The sequence below is a fragment of the Azolla caroliniana genome, unplaced genomic scaffold, assembly GCF_043228905.1.
Source record: "Azolla caroliniana isolate FFs.n. ecotype wild unplaced genomic scaffold, voAzoCaro1.0.p SCAF_16, whole genome shotgun sequence".
NCBI lineage: Eukaryota > Viridiplantae > Streptophyta > Polypodiopsida > Salviniales > Salviniaceae > Azolla > Azolla caroliniana.
In genome coordinates, this window is record NW_028230451.1 from 6226894 (window position 1) to 6248611 (window position 21718).

The window sequence follows — 21718 nt, forward strand, 5'->3', positions numbered from 1 at the left end:
CTCCGCATGGAGCTTGTAAATGTACCACCATTAGACATATTTCTAAGATCCCCCTCAAACTTTTGGCTCGCACCATTGAGATGCTACGCACCAACACTTTAGTTTCACCAAGATTCACCATAACATCCAAGTGTGTCGGAAATGAGCGCAACACTATTGGTTTAAATTCAAAATAAATTCCGGTGACAATGTCCATTCTTGCTTCATGTACTCCATTGCATAACCTCTTGTACTTTGATGATATGCGTTTGATTCATTACTTCTTCCCAATTGGCATTATGTTGATTGCTTTACGAAATGCTATAAAGCAACAATATATATTTTTTCTTATTGTTCGAGCCTTGTCAACAGTTGCCTTAGTGTGAAGATATTGTCAATAACAATGTACTTGATGGTTTATAATTGGTTTTTGCACATGTTCTTGGTTGGGAGTGTCATATAATTAATGGCAATACTCATATGGATCCCTTGGGTTATCGTTCTAATTCATGACTTAGATGCGCAATGAAAAGTTAAAGTCACGAAACTAACAAAGCCATCGAAGGGCACATTGATTCGGATACCAAATGAACTCACTCTAAAACAACTAAAAACTAAGAAGAAATAGTGAAACAAAGTCAAATGAACACAACAAGAAAGGAAAATGGGCACTTTATAGAGAAGGTATAACATCCATCAAAGAATATTCTATATAAAAAAAAGAATAAACAATTATTGAAGGGCACATCGATTTCATTGAAATTTGTAGCAGTTCACGAAATGGTCACTTGATAGAGGAGGTATAACATTCATCAAAGAATATTTTAGAAACCAAAGAAACATTCCCCACGAATTTAAAAAAAATGTTGTATTTGTGTTGTAGAAAGATTTGAATTTCACAAATTTGTTGTATTTGTGTTGTGACGAAGATAGGTACATTGAGTGGTCTTTGAATTCAAGATATTGTTATTTGCTTTCTTATTTATGAACATAGATTCCAAAACAACGAGTTTTACACATTGAGGGTTTTGAATTGTGCATATATAGTTGTCGATCACGATCTCCCTATACTTTCAATGCAAACACCTCATAAATTTGATCACAAGATCCAAAGTTGCAATCAAAATTCTAATTGTTCACACACGCACACACACATATACATGAGAGAGAGAGAGAGAGAGAGAGAGATTGAAGATAAATGCAAAATAAGGAGAAGCTGAATACAATTAGTTTTCGTACATTTCCTCACAAACTAGACCAAATGGGCAAACATTTGTCTATTTCCCCTTGCAAATCTTAGCCATCTATATCGAGACCCATCTTGACCCCTTGTGAATACATCACATGCACAATTGCATCAATCGGGTTTCTATATATATATATATATATATATATTCGTTACGATTTCGACTTGTCATGTGGTTGCTAGAAGGGGTTGAGGTTCAGGAAATGAGAGGAATGAGGTCGATCAAAATTTGCATGTGGCGGACAAACATCCATTAGGGGAGGATTGTCCCCTGATTGGGTAGGACTGTGATCTCACAATTGCTTGCCATGTTCTTTTGTGTCCCTTGGTTAGTGCCATTGGGGTCGTTCTTATTATCGAGCGAAATTAATAGGACGAACAAAGTGTGTTGGGATTGACTATTCTTCTGTTTCTCTCTTTTATTTATTTTTATAATAATATTAGCTTACCCTAGTGGTAAGTTGTTATATTACTAGCCCTAGGTCTGAAACCCAATTTCCTAACCTCTCAAATACTCCTTATGTGCTTATATTCTCTAAATTTACTAGATGCCATTGTGGAATGTAGGACTTGAACCCATTACCTTCTGGTCTCCAATGGACAATCTGTGTGTGTGTGTGTGTGTGTAATGAGAACACACGTTTATTAATAGAGTATGGTCACCCACTAACTATGTACACTACTTCGGTAGTGGACCATGTTGAATTGCCAATAGGCGAGACAAACACCCCACTAAGGAAATAATTTTCACTTGCTCCAATAAATAAATTTGCCACATTAGTATTGCCTTCAACTTTCATGCTTTTACGCCATGCCTATCATCAAATACAAAAGCATTGTACATATCCCAATTACAACACAATTCCCAATACCTCAAAAATATGAAAACAATCTCCATCTCAGGCTTTGCGTCAACCAGTGTAAACTGTGCAAACACCTAGTGTCTAGTCGGCAAATAAGATCATGATAAAACTTGCCAAATTTGAGAATTGTAACTCTAAATATAACAAACAATCAAACATTGTATAAAACGATGAGTACTATCTTCCATTCGAATAGTGCAAAAGAAGCATTTGCCCCTTTGCTAGTCCACGACCCTTTAGAGCTAATCCCAAAGGCAATCAATCTCCCAATCAAAACTCTCTAAATGAAGACATTTGCTACAAGTGACAATTTAGAATGCCAACTACATTTTAAGGTGTGCCACCAGCCATGATCAAAATTTGTGTATTTTCCATTCTTCTTCAGCATTAGACGATAGCCATTCCAAGAGGCTAAAACGAAGGAATGATACAAAAGATTAGTAGTCGCTTGTAAAAAATGGTTGTTCTCCAGTTTAGAGGTAAAGGACCCCTAGACCTTTCATGAATGCAGTATTATTCTGTAGCAGTTGCCGGACAAACCCATAATTAGGCGGGATCAACCCATAATTAGGCGGGATCTCTAATAATTCTTCTAACAAACTCCAATCTCTCCAAATTTGGTGTTAGAAAGACATTAATATTCTCATATTCTCTCCTCCCTTAGTTTTTCTTGGCCTTTGCAAGTTGCAGGTTTAGCAAAGGTTTGAAAAGGAGGAGGGTTTTTGTCTCCCCCCCAAGCTTTCCATTGCCAATAGTAATGTCGATCCCTCGCAACGATCAAAGCTTCTCATCCTTCCTTCAGAATCTCGCAGAGAATCAGGAACAGGTAACATCTCTCTCTCTCTCTCTCTCTCTCTCTCTCACTCACACACACACACATTCAATCGTTATTTTCCCATCTCCCATGAGCTTAAACCTCTCTATCAACATCCCTCTGTGAAGAATGCTGCCGCGGAGGAGGATCACATCCGTTCTCTGCAATGGCTCGCAGAATTTCCTCCAAGCAGCTGCGCAGAATCACTGCAGATATTAAGTGTTTTGGATGTATCCTTTGATTATTAAAGAATGACTCAAATATCCAGCCTGATGTGTGAACAAGTAGCTTGTTTCTTTTGTATTTCGTGGATGATTTGCAAGGAAACCTACATTGATCAAAGAAGCAATGATTATCATCTTTGAGGATGTAAACTAATCTATCTTTGGTTCCACACTTAGGGTTGTAAGTGTGGAAATATCAATAAGGAGATTGTTTGAAAGGTATAAATTTTAATCTGAAATTCCTATAGATTTGTGGTCTTCTTTCATTATTTCGTCCAGGTATCTCATTCATTAAACACCAGTTGGATTTTTGAACATGCTGGTTGGCAATGCTCGTAAAAGAGAACTCAATACAAGATAAAGTATAGAATTGTACAAAAACTTCTACAACTTTGTCATATTTTCTCATGATTTCCTATCCTTTCATGCACAGAGAAAACTTGACCAAATCCTAAAGAAATATTTCCTGCATTTGGTTTGGTTCTTTTCTTTTAGGCGTTTTTTTTTTCTCATAGGCTGGTTTTGTCCCCTAATAAATGTAACATCTCTGTCCCCCCAGTCTCCCAAAACGATGCAACGATGGGATTGCATACATCCTACTCAGATTTTGTTAACGTAGCTGGAGGTCAAATAGGACATATGGAACCAAGAAACATTTTCATGTAGTGTGTGGAGTTAGTTGATTAATCACCCTCAATGATTAAAGAATTTTATTAGAGAATAGAGAGGTGACTAAACTGTATACATCTTCATTATAAAATGAGACAGAGAGATATCTTACCCCAGACATGATCAGGATGATTATATTATACAAGAAGAAATGCTATATTCATAAAATCAATAATATGCCATAGGAACCCCTATGAAATTTGTCTCGTACGTCGGTTTTGGCTTCTAGTAGATGGGAATTTTTCTAGTTTACCCTATCAATGATGTTGTCAAAGGATAGGTGAAACTGTTGAGGCGAGTCTTTGATTCAATCGTTGTAAACAACTTAACTCTTCTGGAGTCATTGTTTTAGGAAGATATCCATTTTCATATAATTTTTGTGCTTTTGTACCCTGAAATATATACTATTAGAATCTGCATCCATTTTCCTTAATGTGACGCTTCAGAGTTATTGGGAGAAATATGAAAAACTGAATTTACTGAAGAATGATGGCCTGGTTTTCATCTGCAAAGTGGTGCAAAGGCAATTATCTTATTCACAAGAAAGCAATGAAGCTTCGTCGTTGCTTATTAGTAATGCATTGAAGGTATCGTGTTTGTATATATTTAATGTGAAGGTTACTCACAATAGGAGATATTTTATATAATGAAAATTTCAAAATTTTGAGATTTGCAACATTGCATGGGTATTTGTTGCCAGATATTTAACTGGTGTATTAAAGCTGATGGAACAAACCTTGAACTAAGCATCCCTTATGAGTTTAAAAAGGTGGGCAACTGCAAAGAACATTTAAGCCAGGTTTGAATTCAGATAAAAGGATTAGATAACATTAATGTTAGAAAAACGGTTAATGAAGCTGAATAACCTCACATTGTGCAAGAGCTTATCACAGCAAAAGTTTCTGTAAGGTATCCTTGGCTAGACGGTTGTTTTAAAGTCTTATTTTTATCATGTCTCCTGCATCACCTTTTTTCCTCAGTTCTAACAGTTATAGTTGCAATCCACCAACATCTCTGAAAACAAGTGAATTTATTTATTACATTATGAGTAATACTGTGTGTTACTTTATCATAAGTCTATAACTGCTAAGTTCCATTTACACAATGTTTCTGTGGCTTCAATGTTGTTCCAGCTGCTGTATAATTTCTGAGCTCCATTTCTTCTATTTGCAGGTTGTGCTGGAGATCTTTATGATTAATTGCGACATTTGCGCTAATTTAGGGCAATGCTCATTTATGGCAAACAATGAATTCATAAATAAAGTTGAAACATACATATGCAAATTTCTGGATTTTTTAAAGCTTTGTTGCTTTCAAAGTAAGGTAATCAGAGAGATCTTGATTTCTGATAGTTTAATTTGTGTTTTCGTTTGTCAGTTAGATAATGAGAGACATCGCAGATGTTTTAAAGTCTGTTTACCAATGTTTTAGTTAGCTACATGCTTGGATCAAAGAGTAAAATACCTGTGCATGTAAGTGTGGGGCAAACTTGTAGTACTCTGCACTTGATGTTGCATTAATGGAATGATTTACTGATATATATGATTTTCTCCCATGTTCTTTCTTGTTAGCTTTGTCAGTCATCAGCTTTGTATGCTTCAGTTAGCCCTTTCTGTTGTTCAATGCAGACACAACAGGTGTATGAGGATTTTCAAAAGACTGCACAAGAGGTATTAAGCACAGTTTTGAAAATCTTGTTGAGGCTGCGTGACTCATTTCTGTCTACCTGTGAAGAGGAAGGTTTTGAAAATCTTGACAGAAGCTCACACAAATCTATCCATAGTATTCGCTATGGACTCAATGTGTTCATAGATCTTGGGTGCTTTGCCATGGACAGAGGCAAAGATTGGGTTGGATTGCTAAACATAGCGTGGAAAGGTGTCATCACACTTCTTCAGACCACCATAGGGAGAGAAGCCTTCTCCAACTTAATTGATGTGGAACATGTTATTGGGTCAGTTATTCGCTGCACAGTTGACTCCTTAGAAACTGCAGCGGAAGCTTGTAAATTCCTTCTAGATGGAAAAGATGATGTTTCTAAAGCAACCGAATTTAAAAGACTTTGTATTCCAATAAAATTCTTCCTCATCAATGCAGTTCGCATTGCTACCAGTTACCCATATCAAACAGCTGTTGTCTGCAGAGAAATAGGTGCATGTGGATGTAAAATTGCAGCTCTTAGGCATGAATTGAGTAAACATACTTTGCTAAGGTTTGCGGCAGAGGCAATTGCTGAGACTGTGGAGCCTAGTTTGTTTATTCTTCTTCATACTCTGCTAAACTCGTCAGAGTTGGGATTCTCCTACAAACGGCAAATACTGGACAGTTTAATTGGAATTGATGGCCAGAGTGTATTTGATGCACCAAATGGGAATGAATGGGAAACCAAAAAAGCAATAACAAGTATAATTTCTGATCAGGAGGTTTCATTGCAGATTGGCAAGATCACCATATTCTTGGGTCTCTTGCGATCGTGCAGAGAGTATGGAGAAGAGACCTTATTTGAGCTCATTCGGAGGCTTGATTCCATTTTCCAGATCATTTCTGACGGTAAGGTCTATGCTGAATTGTTTCAATTACATGTTCTCGTAACACAATCTTCAACTAAAGCAACGTGGGAGTGCCTTTATATTTCTATATTGAAGGCATTACAAATCTTTTTCATAACAATTGCGGATACAAGTATATGGGGGGAAGTCGAAACTTTCCTTTTCAGCAACATTCTGCATCCTCATGCTCTTTGCCGTGAGCTTATTTTGGATCTTTGGTGTTTCATTGCACGCCATTGTGAAATAACAGTAACAGAAGTTCATATTCGTTATCTCCTTCAAATTCTCAGGGAATTCTTGAACTCAAGATCTATAAATTGTTCAGACTGGCCTGTCCAAATGCTTAGCAGGTTGATCTGCCTGCTTGTGAAAGCTACTTCAAATCCATTAGCAATAGCTACAATACATGAATTGACTTTTGGTGAAGATCTCTTCACTTCTCCATCAAAGTCTACTCTTGGTGCAGTTCTGATGAAGGAACATTTTCCAATCAGCAGTGTACCAGAAGAACTCATAGGGAATCTTACTTTCTCCATTACAAAAAGTCAGGTTTCTAAAGGAACTGGATCTATGGTTGTGCCATACCTGCCTGTTGAAGTATCTTTGTGCTGTCTCATGGAGTTGTTAATTCAGGGGTAGGATGCTTATCATTTAATCTAGAATCATGTTTGTATGCTATCTAATCCAATTATATGAGATAATATACAATGTCCTTGTGTGCAGGCACTCCAATCAATTAATCAAACAAGAATTAAGTGAGCTAATAAAAGCAATGATTCAACTTTTACAGATGCCGAATAAAGTCAATGACAAAGACTATATTACCATTAGGGTGCTTTCTTTGAAAGTAATTTGTAGACTTTGGCAAGACATGCAGATTAATGAGATAAGAAATGTTATTGTATCACTGCATGATCTGGTGAAATATGGACTCAGTGAATCTGAGCTAATTCAAATAAAGCCTATACTTGTAGAAGCCCTTGCAGGATTAGGTGAGATTCCTTTGCCAGAAGATAAAGAAGACCCAGCTACTACTGCATTGTGGGGGCTCTATCATGTGATTTTAAGGGAGCGACACTGGGCTATTGCTCATCTGGCCCTTGCTTCTTTTGGTTATTTTGCAGCACATACATCATGGAATGAGTTGTGGCGATTTGTGCCACCTGATGCAGCTCTTGCATATGATGCGGAAACAGGAAAAATAGCAGAGGAAGATTGCTTTATGTCTTCGCTGCGCCAATTCTTAGAGAAAGAAGTTGCTATTTCTGCACCAACAAGTCGTAACAGCTTCAGTGTACTGCAACTGGAAGGCAAACTCCTGGAAACATCCTTACTTGCGTTTACGCAATCAGAGGTTAAGTTAGATGAACCAGAACCTCAAGAATGTACTCTTGAAGACCATATGGATCCAGATGTTTCTATGGAATGTGTAGATACTCAATTGCCATCTGAAATTGAACAAGCCATGAAGATGTTGCAAGGAGGTCTGTCATTGCTGAAAGAGAAATTATCAGGGTGGTTTAGGGAGACAGGACAGAGCCTGGAACGGCAACATCACATGGATGATCAGCTTTCCCTATTAACAGATATTATTGCACAGGTAGATCAGGATGTTAGCCAGTACAATACAGAAGGGCATTAAGTATATGGGAGCCAAATATGTCCAGATTTTCACTGGGGTATCTTTAAAATCTCTAACAAGTTCAAGTGAGATTCTTGGTGTGTATGACTGAGATGATTGCATCTGCTGAGACAGTGAAGGAATTAAGTGCCGTTTAGTGTGGAAGAAACATCTGATGCGTGAATGACAAGACATGACTAACCTGGATTTGATATACTTTCCAAATGGAGCTGAGGAAACAACAGTAAATTATGGTCTTCTCTACCTGGTACACCCTGTGGTAGGCAGTTTTCATCCTCAATTCAAATACACTCTCAAAATCCAGTCAGTTTGGTTTGTATGGCTGTGGTTTTTTGAACCCTGTGGTGAAGTCATGTTTTGGTTCTGCAGTATTACCTAAGACAACGATATTATGCCATTTTAGCAGATCAAAGTGGACTCAGTGTACATATGAAACACGTCTGGTTAGAGGCCAAGTATGAGATCTTATACAAATTTGATACACAGTTCATAGAGAGTTAATGGCATACATTATTTATTTACCAAAAGCATTCTTTTATTTTCTTTCATACTTGAATGTACGTGTACATATTTGCCTTTGCCTAGAGGTGACTTGGTTTTGTTGCAGCAAATGCCAATCAACCTTTACAAAGTAGACTGCTAGATCGATTGTTTCAACATGTCATAATTACTACCAACTGTTCAGGCGTTGAGCAATGATATAATGTAAATGAATGTGCTATACACCAAAAGCTCCTTGACTTGGATTTGCGGTGAATATGTTGAATGCACATAAAAAATGGTGTATACAGGCAACCATGAACCACTAGTGCATGTGATCAAATTTATGAGACTTCTGTTGGTGTTTCCTTTTCCCAGCTTAACTTGAAATGGTGAATTTGACCCTCGTTGCTCTTGGGTGTTAAGGTACATGGTTTCGTTTGCAACTAATTTTCGCAATCCAAAAGTATTTGTACATGTGTGGTGAGGGAAAGGGTTATCTAAATTACCCTTACACGATTGGAAGTTGTTTGAAATATTTCTTCAAGTTGATCAATAACGTATGCCTCTATAGATTTAGTTCTCTACAACTAAGTCAATGCCCTCTATAATTGGATTAATCCACTTTATGTGTTAATGAACAATGAAACATGAGAGAGATGTGATATGGTTCTCTTTCATACATGCCTTTTGTTTTTACAGTGAGGTGGTATGCATGTAGATGTTGAGCAATGAAACATCAGAAAGTTGTTGTGGTATGGCTCTATTTCATATATGCCTTCTTTTGTTGGTAATGAAGATATGCATGGGGCTTAAGAGATTAGTCATGTATAAGACTTGAGATCATCGAGATATCAAGTTCGAAATGCTCAAATGAATAGGAAAAAAGGCAAACACTTTGATAAGCCATATGTCGAAGTATGCATTGTAACATGGCATGCCCCATGATTGGAATGCAAGTTTGATTGAACCACTAGACAATCAAAGTTGGTATCTTATAGCAAAGCTATTTGGATGTGTATGAGAATGGTAACGAGTTGGTTTTCAAAAACACCATATCACCATCAATCACCATGATCATTTGAAACATAAAGGATTCTATTATTGCTTTGTAGGATTCCAAAATGCTTTTGATATGGTGCCTTGTGAGCATCTTTAGAAATGTGTAGAAGAATCTCTCACATACATGATGCATGGGAAATGAAATTTCAATTTTTTTTTCATTTTCGCCACTGGTGTCATGCAAGGATACCCACTCTCACAAATTTCTTTTGGTTCATGCATTGATGCTTTGGAACAATGATTGGTGATTTTGTAAAACAGAAAGGTATTTATGAAGTTACCATTGGGAATGCAATTATCATTATGTTACACATAGATGATGTGGTGTCTTCTGGCAATATTTTAGAAGATGTTCAAAAACTTATTATTGTTTTGGAAAACTTTTGCATGCTTAATAAGTTGAGTGTCAAAAGCCCCAAAATGAAGGTTATGCTTGTGAACACTCGAAATATTTAAACTCTTGAGGCCATAGAAAGATTTCAATATATTGGACTTAGGAGGTTCTCTCGAACCATATATGGAACAAATGTGCCACTCTCTCAAAGAGGGGTTACTATGCATATATGAACATATGCAAAAGAAATTGAGTATTGGGTCCTTAAGAGGTACCTCTTTTGACACTTTGGTGATATCGTCTCTGAGGTACAATTGGGACAAGTTGACCTCGATGATTAGGAATTCGCTCACATTGGCTACACGGGCCCGACTGACTTCTTCTTCCGATAACCTTTCCAATCTTCCAACAAACACACACACACACACACACACACACACCTTGACTCATGCTTGAATCGAATCTTCTGTCAATGTTGCTCTCATCCTCCCATCTACGAAAGACACTATTACGTCTCGGATGCATGAGCCATTCTCAAGTGTGCATTGGTAGTGGGCGTTTCGTTTCGTCCCAAGATGTGAGTGCGGGAGGATATGGAGCTTGTTAGCCATGTCCCTGTCTGTTGAACTCATCACGCTCATTGATGATGTATATGTATGTATATATGTACATATACATACATTCATAATGTAAATACATATATGTGTGTGTGTGTGGATATATGTATGTATATATACATACATATATATGTACGTATATACATAGTATATATATATGTATCATGTATGTATATATGTATGTATACAGTATGTGTGTACATGTATATGCATTATACCTGTGTCTCCCGCTGATTTCTCCCTGTTCTGCTGTTGCAAACTGCTGCAGGTCCACCATGCCCATCCTTCGATCTGCATCGTCCAACAACAGCAAGAAGAAGACAGGGAACCTCCATGACCAGGTTCAATCTCAATCTAATCCTGAACCTCCTTTGGCTGCACAGGTAGAACGACCTTCACCTCCATCTCGGAAACGAAGCCTCAGATTGAGCTCGAAGGCTTCTGGAGATACACGTTTATCACCGGGCCTTACATCTATTAAAGGCATAAGATCAGAAAACCTATTTGAACTCTCCCCTGTTCCGGAAGCCCCTGTTTGTAAGCTCAATGCCGGAAAGCATGACCTTGATGCTCGAAAACGTAATCTTGATTCGAGTCCTTCTCAAACTCTTTCAAATGGTGGATCATCTCATGGCAGAGTTCGAGGAAAAAGTAAAACCAGCTTCTTGGGTGTTAAGCCATCGGTTGCTTTTGATACCATTCATCCCCAGCCAAATTGTGATCAGGATATGTTTTCCGATTCAGTTAGTGATCACGTGCTTGCAAAGAGAAACGAGGGTCCTGATTCACCTTCACAACAAATTGCTGCTTCCAACAAAAGGCAGCGGTTTTCTCAGGGTAGGGCTGTAATAGGCAACTCAGAAATGAATGAAGATGATGACAAGCTGGATATGAGGTTTTCTCATAATGTGGATTTAGGCAATTCAGAAATGTATAAAGGTGATGACAAGCATGATAAGAAGGTTTCTCATAACAGTGATATAATAAGCACATCAGAAATGTATGAAGGCATGAACAAACTGGATGAGCGGTTTTCTCATGATAATGATGTAGTAGAACTCGGTAAAGCTGGTAAGCAGGATAAGTGGTTTCCTCATATCAATGATGTCAGAGGCACATCAGAAATTTATAAAGATGATGAGAAGGTGGTTTTATCCATTGATTTAGGAGAAGTTCCTGAAGAGAATGATGCAGTGTTAGGGGCTTCCAATGTGCCTTACAAACAAGAAATGGATTCAGGGATTAGACGAATTCAGGTTCAAGCAGAGGAAGCTGAAACTAGCAGCATCGCTGAAGAAGTGGCAAATGGAGATGTATTATCAGCTCAGGCTGAATTGGATATGGCAGGACCATCTGACGATGTTGTCAGGGAGGAGGAGGAGGCAGTGTCACCCCGAGCTAATGCACGAGGTAGGAGGAACAGAGCAGAAGCTTCAAGAGCAAGGTTCTTGCAAATAGCTAGAGAACGAGCCTTCCACTTTGCCCATTTTGATTCAAATGGTAATGAAGCACCAGCTGGAAATATCAGACGAAGAGGCCAACACCAACCACCACTGCATCAACAGCCCCGGCCACAAGAGGCACATGCTGATTGGCCGGGTCCTTTCTCTACAGCAAGGCAATTGGTTGAGAATCGAGCTTTGGCTGCTGCCAATCGCCAGAATGCTATCAAGTGTGAAACCAACGTCTCGTTGGTTGATTGGCATCCAAGGGATTCATCTGATGCTTCGTTGGAAGAAAAGAAAATTTGGCCATCTCTTCAAGACCTCTGTCTTGAGGTCTTATCTAACAATTCTGAGAATGTTGCCTCTCTGGAAGGAGTGCCAGAGTTTATTCGGACACTCATCAGTGTTTCATTTTGTAAGCACCGGAAAATGAACGCGAAAGCTCTGTCACTTTTCTTTCAGGGCTCACCCACCGAGATTAGAGCACCAGATTGCACACAAGTGCCAGAGGCAGAGATGACAGAATTGATGGGACAATTATCAGCAGAGAGATTGGAGGTGAGCTATTATACAAATTGTTCGTTCAGTATAAAAATAAATTACTCACCTGCTGATCTTATAACATGCGGAACATATGAAAAAAACCTATGTTTTTCTTGTCAAAACTCTCCTTCTAGAGTGTGTACGTAATGTTATTATGTAAAGATATGATAAAAACCATGTCTTTGTTTTTGTTTAATGGATTAAAAATTTTAATCCCACAAGTATATTCTCCTGCTTTACAAGTGACTGTGTCTCGAAACAATAGTTTGCCCCTTAAGGAGGCACCGCTAATAAACTATACAAGGATTGAGGTTCATAGGTATGTAACGTGATTTTCTGGACCAGGAATTACATCTCGGATTCTGTGGACGAGCATTATCAGAGAAATGCTTGCTAAGTACAATTTGCAAGTCTCCTGTCACATACCCATTGAAGTCAGTCTCCCTTCATGGAGCGTATCGACTTACAGACAAGGGTCTTGAATCACTACTGCAATCTTCTCCTAATCTTTCACATCTTGATCTTAGTTCTTGCTCTTTCTTGACTAATATGGCCATGAAAGCCATTGTCAAGTGTACATCTGATACCTTAGAGTCTCTGGTGCTGGATGGGTGTGCTAATCTCAATGCTGAATCGATAGTACATGACCTTGTGAAGCTACCGAAACTGCGGAAACTCTCTTTGTCAGCAGTGTGTGGTGTCACTGATGAAATTGTGAGTGAGTTAGGTGTGCAAATGGGTGGTCAACTGAGAGAGCTGTCTCTTGCCCACTGCATGTAAGAAAGGATTATAAGTTTTCATTAATTTATTGTTTACCGATCCTTTTGTCATTTGATTCGAAATTTTGATTCATTGATGCTGCTTTACAGCTCTTTGACAGATGCAGCTATTGCAGGGATTGGTGCCTGCTGCCCTTCCCTTCAAGTGTTGAATCTATCATACCTTTCCCTTCTGACTGATATTTCCATTGCTCATATTACCGATGGCATTAGAGCACTTCAAGTTCTTGATCTGAGGAGATGCAAGTTCAGGTGTGTGTGTGTTTGTTGTGTATACAACTCTGTGGCTTTAGTGTCAGAGGGCAATTAAATGCTAACTAGACCTGTTTACATTGTCAGTGATGAAGGAGTTGCTGCATTCGTCACTGCTTCGGGAGGCTCACTTGTGAACTTTTCTGTAAACTCAGTGCAGCAGGTATATATATCACTCTGTTTTACTATTTATTTATAGTTTCGTTCTTCTGTTTGGCAGCCTTCTGGTTTGACTGGATTAAAAATGATGTTATCAGGTTGGGGAACAAACTTTGTTGGCACTTGCAAAGCACAGCAATGCCAGCTTGCAGCAATTAGATGTGTCATTTTGTAGATCCGTAACCGATGAGTGCCTTGGATTTCTAGCAGACCACAGCCCACACCTATCTGTGTTGAAGCTTTTTGGGTGCACTCAGGTAAAAACAGATCCCAATTGAGATCAGACTTCAATTGGTTGCATCTCTCTATCTGTCTCTCATGGGCTTGGACTATGTTTCCAGGTAACTGAAAAGTTTTTGAAGGGTCACAGAAATTGCAATTTGACAGTTGTTGGTTTGTAGCTCCAGGCTCCTCAATCTATAGGAAAACTGCTATCATGACATAGCAGTGATGCCAACTATGTTCATATTTGTGTGCTCAGAAATTGCTGAGCTTGTTCTTTTTTGTTGTTATTGTTGGCAAAAGTTTTCCATTATGTTATCTCTTGGCTGCTCTTTTTGCAAAGCCAACCATCAATTGATAAAATGGATCAGTGATGCCTGCTTTCTCAACTTCCTGTAATATATTGTATGTACGTACCATAAACACACTTTTAAGTAATTTCATGATCCAAATATAATTTTCTTCTCATAATTTGTTGGAGCCATGTTCTTGGTTCAAGTATTATGATGTCATGTTTGTTGTCTCCATCAATGCAAATGCCAAATTTAGGTGCAATATGGCTGGGCAAACTTCTGTTGTCCAAATCACTGCAAAGAGAAATTGTATTATGTGGTTAGCCCAAGAAACAAAAGCGCATAAACAATTGGAGCAATCTACTGTAAAAATATGAACATAATGTGTGAATGAGATTGATTGCTCAGTACCATGTGCTTTGCCGCATGTTTGGTGCTTTGCTTTCCTGGCCTCTGAGGTGGGGAATCCTAGCATTTGAAGTCAAGATTCTCACATACATTGAGAAAGCTCACCCTAATCCCCATACATGGCAAATGATTGGTTAGCCAACAGAGCAACATGAGCAGCCTCACGAAGCTGCCTTTCACATGCCAGGTTTTGTCCAATTTATTTCACCACGGCTGTTAGTACTGATCAAGGAGATAATTACCACATTATACTCCAACCTTCTGTCAGAGTCTTTGCCTTGGCACCCAAATTGTCTGGCATTGATCACGAGGCACACACCCCTGTGCTTCTCCTCCCCCACCCTCCATCACCGACAAATCTCTCCTGCTCTGCAATGAGTACTGCATCACCGCCCTATGTTGTGGTTTTCCATTCATGATTATTAACCCCATGAGCATGAATTCTGTTCCAGAAAGACCCAAATCAGCACCACATTGAGTGAAGTTAACAAAATACATCTGAAAGCACATGAGACTTTTGGCTTCACAGGTGGTCTCTGTCCCATAATGGTTGTGGGCAGCCGCAGGAAGCAGAAGCGAAAGCAACCGTTCTTTGCCAACAAAGTCCAGGTCAACGTTGGACAATGCCATCGAAGCATTTCCATGATCGATGCTAGTGGCCAGCTTCTAGGAAGGGCTGCAATGGCCGAAGAGAGGTTCTTTTGGGCACTCAGAGGTGGCTGCTAGGAGCATCAGCATTGGCATGGTGTCGAAGCTGAACCTCCAGAATGTCATGCCAATGGGAACTGCCTTCATGCTAACCTATGACTTGAAAATTAGTGGTAGCAGATGATAGTAGGTGGCATAGCATCTCTTTCTTTCTGCCCCAGCACTTATTGGGTGATGTCCAGTCAAAGATCCAAAAAAAGTTGAGTCAATCCTAAAAATCCTACGACAAAAAGTTTGCCGCTATAATTGACAATGGTCACTGGGCTCCGACAAACCATTGGGCCAGATGACTCATTGAAGACGGGCCCGTTTGTGCGTTCATTGGTAATGCTGGCATTGCAAGGATTGAATTGAGGCATCTTCCAAAACCAATCAACGGTATCCAATGATATCACGACCATTGAGAGAATTGGGGATCTTATAACAAAATCCATAGAAATTCTCTTTTGAGGTCCAAATTGAGCAGGTAATGTTTGTATAACCCAATGGAGGATGTGCCTAGGGCCTTTGCTCAACAACATATATGACATGATGAAACACACGGATCGATACAACAACGCAGATTTTCATGATATAGAACTCCAAGCTTGCATGGGTCATCGAAAACATACACAAGGACATCATGAAATAGAAGACCATTGTGTGTTTGGAGATGCTCTTAGTTTGATTATACATGCCCGAGAAGACAAAGCCGAATCAAGATGTGAAAAGACATCATGTGATAATGGTTCCCACATATGAGATTCTTGAATTTATATCTTTTTTAAAGAGAAAATTAGTGAAACCAATTTCAAATGTACGAAATCATCCAATTTCTTTCTACAAAAAGGGAAGTCAAACAATACAAAGACATTTGGATATAGAAAGAAGATAACGGGTTTTGTGAGAGAATTGTAGTAAGCAGATGGAAGTTATATTTGTCTTTTTGTTGGAGAGAGATTCATGGAATCCATTAGGGACCGGGGTTAGTTGAAGTTGAGAAGTTGTCACATCAGCATTTATGGGCTTGTCATAAAGAGGGAGTGGGCAAGAGACAATTTGAATTGAATTGTGTATAATAATTCAACTTTGGTCAATTCTTTTAGTTAGTGTATACAAATTCTTTTACATAAAACAACTTGACACTTTCCACTCATATGATGAGTCTACTTGGTTATGAGTATGCTATGGATGTATGATTGCATGGGTCTTGGATGGTCGTTCACAAGTCATGTGTGGTCATCATGGATGTTCATGCATATGTGTGATGGATAGACTTGCATGGAGAGGAGAAAACAAACTTTTACAACACCAACGTGGGTCTAAAGATTGCCATCAGAGAAGAAATCTCATCTTCTCAATTAGGAAGTTCGCACACACAAGCTTACCAAAAGAAATTCGTACCCCCCCTTATCTGTTCCACATTTAAATGACCCACATGGACAAGCAAGTACAATGAATCCATCATTGAAACTCTTTGAAACCAACGAAGACATTTTGTCACAACAATTAATTAGACAAAAAATAGATAAAGAGATGAATATGATTTTTGGACATGAGATATTACTATCATGTATGTATGTATGTTTGGTGGTATTGACAAAAACATTTCGAGGAACCAAATATTCATGACCTATTATTCGTAGCCCACCTCAAATATCAGAGTTAAACAAAAATTGGTACATCTTTAACTTGGGGTGAATGTCAAACAAAAACATGGATTTAAAAAGTTCTAGAGTGTTTGGAATAGGTTTCGATTTGGGTTTTTATATTGGAATTCTCTTAGTCTTCAAATTCTCTTCTCCATTTTAGATGCCCAATAATTGTAACTTGTAAGTGTAAAAAACAAGTCTTTCGTTAAGATGATATTCATGCACTCTTGTCATGAAGGTAAACTTTAATCAAACATGTGTGATTTTGTGGAAGTTCTTGTCAATTTCGCAAACCAACATGTCCGTCTCAATGAATGATGATGGGAAATTATTTCTAAACATTTGAGCTCAAGCATGATGAAATTGCTTAAAATTAAGAACGTTTCAGTTTCGAAGTATTTAATTAAGATTCTGAAATGGCAAATTAGGAAGTGTTACAAGTTATGCACTTACAATTTCGTGGAAAATTTCATGTCACTTTGTGTCTATAGGAAAAACATGTCATTGAACATGTAGAAATATGTTGACTGATGGTCACCATAACATTTGCCATTGTTCACATGAATCTGAATAGCTTGTCTTTCCACAGTTATCGGGTGATAGAAACCCTACTAAATTTGGAATATCATACAATCGCAACTCAAAGATCGACCTCTTAAAATGTGTGTGTGTGTGTGTGTGTGTATGTAGGAACTCAACTTTGGGTAGAGATAATATGCTACTTTATGGAAAATGTTTGAATCAACCATGGTAAAATGAGGATAGTATGTATTATGGTAGTTCGTTATGCAAAGTCATATATAATTGTCCTAATACCTTATGGTATATTGATTTCATAACATCAAGTTTGAGATTAGTTAGGTGGTAGCAACTACAGTGCAAACACTATGATAATTTCGATTGAAAGAGGTACTCCCATCTGCACAACTCTTGCATCTCGATGGAAAAGAAAGTATTAAGTATAAATTCACTAGTATGATGAAAGCCTGCCTTGGAAAATGTAAGAAATGCAATCTACTCTCATGTAACCTAGGTTATCACATTTAGAGATGTGCAAAATCAAGTTTTATACATTTTCCTAGGTACGATCATATTCGATGATCGTTATTTGCTTCACCTTTTTTGTGGCCCTATTGTTAACTTAGTGACAAATGATCCACGGACAATTTGATTATTTAATAGAAAAACAACTATCACATCTATTATAAGTTAATTCAAGATACAGATTTATTACTGGCGAAGTTGCCAATCTACATGCATATTAAGTGATGTGTATCGTCACCTTAGATATTGAGGTCTTTGGTACAATTATAGTATGAGAAATGGGTTCTTGTTTGATGGTATTTATGAATTACTATAACAAGTACCTAGGTTGAATTGAAAATTGATTTGGTGTGGTGACCCCATACGAAAAGATCTAAAAAATATATCACACAACCATTGCACAGAATTTAAACTTGTGACATCATAGTCACACGTCAAAAACATTTCACCAACGTACTAAACGCGTGATGTTAAAAGAGATTCACCAAGAGATTTAGGGAAATTCTAGAAGTTACATACATGTTTAACACTCTTGTTCGATGTATTGACATCTTCTGCAAAGACACATAAATGCTCTACATGTGTTATAATCTCCCGTTAGATTGGCAAGATTTGGTCCTTTGATTCCAAGGGCTAGGGCCTACCCTCATTCTGATCGAACTATTACAAGTCAAGGATAGTCTTGAGCCCTCCAATGTCTATCCTATGCCTTGTGCAACCATCCAATCTTTGTCATTTGAAAACCTTATCAGGTAATACATTATCTCTTAGTTGTGTGTCACTTTTCTTGTATATTTGAGCAAAACCTCATATATGGATTTACTTTCATAAAGGTTGGTGCTAGTTTGAACTAGAAATAGAACCCTTTTTAAGCCCATTGGAAATTCTCTCTCTTTCACATAGTTACATTTTTTTTCATAAGATGTAACCTCTTGTTTGGTCGAATAGGTGATTTTGGCGTCTTAAAAGAGGTTAATATATCCTGCGTGCTTGATTTTTAGAATTTGAACCTATGACCCTTTCATTACCACAAAACATTCTTTGCCATTAAGGTATAAAGTAGTTGTAATTACAATATAATAATAGATTGCTCAAGTAGGACAATTTATGAGGAAACATTAAATTGATATTTTTTTTTAATTGTAAACCAATCACTCTTTGACACAATAATGGGAAATTTTTTATTTACTATCTATATAAAAGCTTTGAATATCATACTCACCCATAATTTTGTATTCTTCCTTCTCTTTGTCTTTGGTGCCTTGCTAGATTTGTTGGAAGGTGAGGGTGGGGTGTACAAAGTGGTGAAGCTAACAAACAATATCATGATGCAGGTTAAAGCACTTAATTACATGACATTTATTAGTTTAGACACAAATCAAGAAATCATAGGTTATTAGTTTAGAACACAAAGTTCTCTCTCTCTCTCTCTCAATTAGGCATAACCACTGTACTATCACTCACTCTATGGTTAATTTTTAAGGCTTTCCTTCCCTTTGTTATAAAACATTCTTCTTTAGCTTTTTATGGAGGTGGGGTCATAAGGTAAGGTTTGTGCCACTACCACTATTGTCTCAAAGCCATATTCTGCTCGAATCGAATCGGATGTTTGTACGGGACATAAAGAATTCAACAATGACCCTTGTCCTTTACTTTTAATATATATACTATACGATTGTACTTAGTAGTATTTTATCCGACCTATTACGATATTATTGGTATCCCTAGTCTACCTAGGCCTTCATAATTATATGTGGCCATAGGTTCGCAGTGTATATATTCATACCCTGCTCATTAGGTTGCCAGTAGATGGTGACGACCCAAATTATGCTTATAATAACTGGATCCATTTCTACTAGAGGCATTCATAATTCTATTCTTTCTCAATAGATGTGACAAAGTCTAGTTCCCATAGGAAACTTATATTTGTAGTTTAATGCTTTTTATACAACTTATTCTTATTGTAGTCCCTTCAAGAATCTCTTCAAATAATGGATTGCTACATCTCTTGTTAGTTTTTGCATGTGCCCTTGTTGGGGGGGGTAGTAATTCACGCATTCGGTCTATTAAATATCCAGTAATATTGAAACGTTTCGACGAACAAGAGTGGGAGTCTAAAGTGACAAATACAAGGATACTTGGATAAATTAGGGCAGAACTAGTAGTTGTATCATGTATGCAAGTTGCAACATCATTAGTCACGATAAAATTAGCATAGTAGTAGTCCTATACAAAATTGATTTCGGTATTAGACGTGATAGCATGAATTTAGAGGTTTTGGAAGATCATGCTCCTCTAAGGGATAGGTTGAGTCATGGACATTATAGGGCAATTTATATTTATAGTGACACTCTACTTTATGGTTATCATGGCACATTAATAGATATCCATGCATGATCACCAAAGGGCAAGCTCCATGCATCATAACTTCTTCTTCTTCTTCTGCTTCTCTTTTTCTCAATCTATAAGACTTATGACTTTGGAATGGAATCTCTCACCTTCTTCTTTTTACTTAGAGAGCCCTACTAATGTAATGAGCTTTTCTTGTCGTGATAGAGTCCATGAATAAACAAAGATTTGTTTCATGAATGCGCGGCATTATATATAGAGTCCCATCAATAAACAAACTTGATTCATTACATGAATGTGTGGCATAACCATACCTAGTAGCCCTTACTTCTCCTTTATCTTTATTTAATAAAATCCCTTTCCCATGACTATCATGTCTCGATCCGAATTTTTGTTTTTGGCGTAATCGGCCCTTGTCACCTTCGTCCCATTATTATATTTCGTAGTTGTACCTTCAATTATTCGTGGCATTCATGAGACAAATGATGAGAGAAACATTGGTCATGACATGACAAATATTTGTCCCCCCCCCCCCCCCCTTAGCATTACCTTAATCACCATGATTAGTGTCTAACCCAATATATGCAATCAATGCATAGAAACGGAGTTCGCATAATTCCTTTATCAAAGGGGTTATTATTGCGTGCTCTTTGAAATAATAATTCCACAAAAATTCATTCCTGCATAAATTGCAGAATTAAACTCCTCCTCTGGAGCAAGATGCAATAGAAATTGAGGAAACCTTTGCTCTCTCTCTCTCTCTCTCTCTCTCTCTCTTTGTCTCTTTTTAAATGAAATTTGATCATGAAACTTTTGGGAATATTGCCTCTGTTAACATTACTCATAGCTTTTGAATGGAATTGTTGAAGTTAGTGCTGGGAGCTATCAATTTTGTATGTGACTCCCCAAAATTTAGCAAATCTTCATGAATTTCTTCAAATCCTTTGCTGGACATGAATAATAGATGATAGAATGACAGAATGGATTAACGATTGGATTTACAATTTAGTTTCAACTATTAAAGCAAATGGCAGGAATCAGCAAAGAAGGAAGTCCAACACTGAGGTGGGGGATAGCTTTAAGAGGTAAGGGTCACTAGGTGGCTATAATTCCTAAATTTCTTGTTTTCTTTCTGTGGATGTAGTTCAAATAGGTTAATCAATCAAGAAATGAGCAAATAATGGTGGGTTTTGACCTAATTAATAACTAATAAGGATGATTTCAGCTCTGGTACCATGTTAAATCATCATTAAAATAAGGAATAATTGTACCCCATTAGCTACAGATCAATATGTTATAATATTTGAATGCCAGAGTTTAACATGACATTCATGAAAGTGGATACTAGCTTGGATTTTAACTATCTCTTTCTCTCTCACACACAGAGAGAGCCATTAAATCTTTAT

At 37.7% G+C, this 21718-nt stretch overlaps 2 protein-coding genes and 2 long non-coding RNA genes across 4 annotated transcripts; 2 read left to right on the forward strand and 2 right to left on the reverse strand.

Annotated features, from left to right (window-relative positions):
* Positions 1 to 2804: 2804 nt before the first annotated feature.
* Positions 2805 to 8726, forward strand: LOC147853830 (holliday junction resolvase). The gene is made up of 7 exons (XM_087332133.1): positions 2805 to 2914; positions 3031 to 3132; positions 4242 to 4382; positions 4496 to 4564; positions 4969 to 5118; positions 5424 to 6979; positions 7068 to 8726. The coding sequence occupies exons 1-7, from the start codon at positions 2846 to 2848 to the stop codon at positions 7984 to 7986; spliced, it is 3006 nt and encodes a 1001-aa protein (XP_087188259.1). The 5' UTR covers positions 2805 to 2845; the 3' UTR covers positions 7987 to 8726.
* Positions 4716 to 5474, reverse strand: LOC147853831 (uncharacterized). Its single transcript, XR_015531167.1, has 2 exons — positions 5260 to 5474; positions 4716 to 4809 (listed from the first exon to the last, which is right to left on the reverse strand). It is a non-coding gene; the product is annotated as an uncharacterized LOC147853831 (long non-coding RNA).
* A 1960-nt stretch (positions 8727 to 10686) lies between the features above and the next one.
* On the forward strand, positions 10687 to 14350 carry LOC147853832 (uncharacterized). Its single transcript, XM_087332060.1, has 6 exons — positions 10687 to 12482; positions 12813 to 13243; positions 13337 to 13498; positions 13586 to 13661; positions 13756 to 13914; positions 13999 to 14350. Exons 1-6 carry the CDS (start codon positions 10755 to 10757, stop codon positions 14056 to 14058), a joined length of 2616 nt encoding a protein of 871 aa, XP_087188186.1. The 5' UTR covers positions 10687 to 10754; the 3' UTR covers positions 14059 to 14350.
* Positions 13996 to 19433, reverse strand: LOC147853833 (uncharacterized). Its single transcript, XR_015531163.1, has 2 exons — positions 19186 to 19433; positions 13996 to 14466 (listed from the first exon to the last, which is right to left on the reverse strand). It is a non-coding gene; the product is annotated as an uncharacterized LOC147853833 (long non-coding RNA).
* Between the last annotated feature and the right edge of the window lie 2285 nt (positions 19434 to 21718).

What these genes read in the sequence shown, in the direction of transcription:
- LOC147853830 (XM_087332133.1), top strand. Translation starts at nt 2,846, where the DNA reads ATGTCGATCCCTCGCAACGATCAAAGCTTCTCATCCTTCCTTCAGAAT. An exon ending in TTTGTTGCTTTCAAAGTAAG is followed by an intron (nt 5,119 to 5,423) that starts GTAATCAGAGAG and finishes TGTTCAATGCAG; the next exon opens with ACACAACAGGTGTATGAGGA. An exon ending in ATGGAGTTGTTAATTCAGGG is followed by an intron (nt 6,980 to 7,067) that starts GTAGGATGCTTA and finishes CCTTGTGTGCAG; the next exon opens with GCACTCCAATCAATTAATCA.
- LOC147853832 (XM_087332060.1), top strand. Translation starts at nt 10,755, where the DNA reads ATGCCCATCCTTCGATCTGCATCGTCCAACAACAGCAAGAAGAAGACA. An exon ending in CTGTAAACTCAGTGCAGCAG is followed by an intron (nt 13,662 to 13,755) that starts GTATATATATCA and finishes TGATGTTATCAG; the next exon opens with GTTGGGGAACAAACTTTGTT. An exon ending in AGCTTTTTGGGTGCACTCAG is followed by an intron (nt 13,915 to 13,998) that starts GTAAAAACAGAT and finishes CTATGTTTCCAG; the next exon opens with GTAACTGAAAAGTTTTTGAA.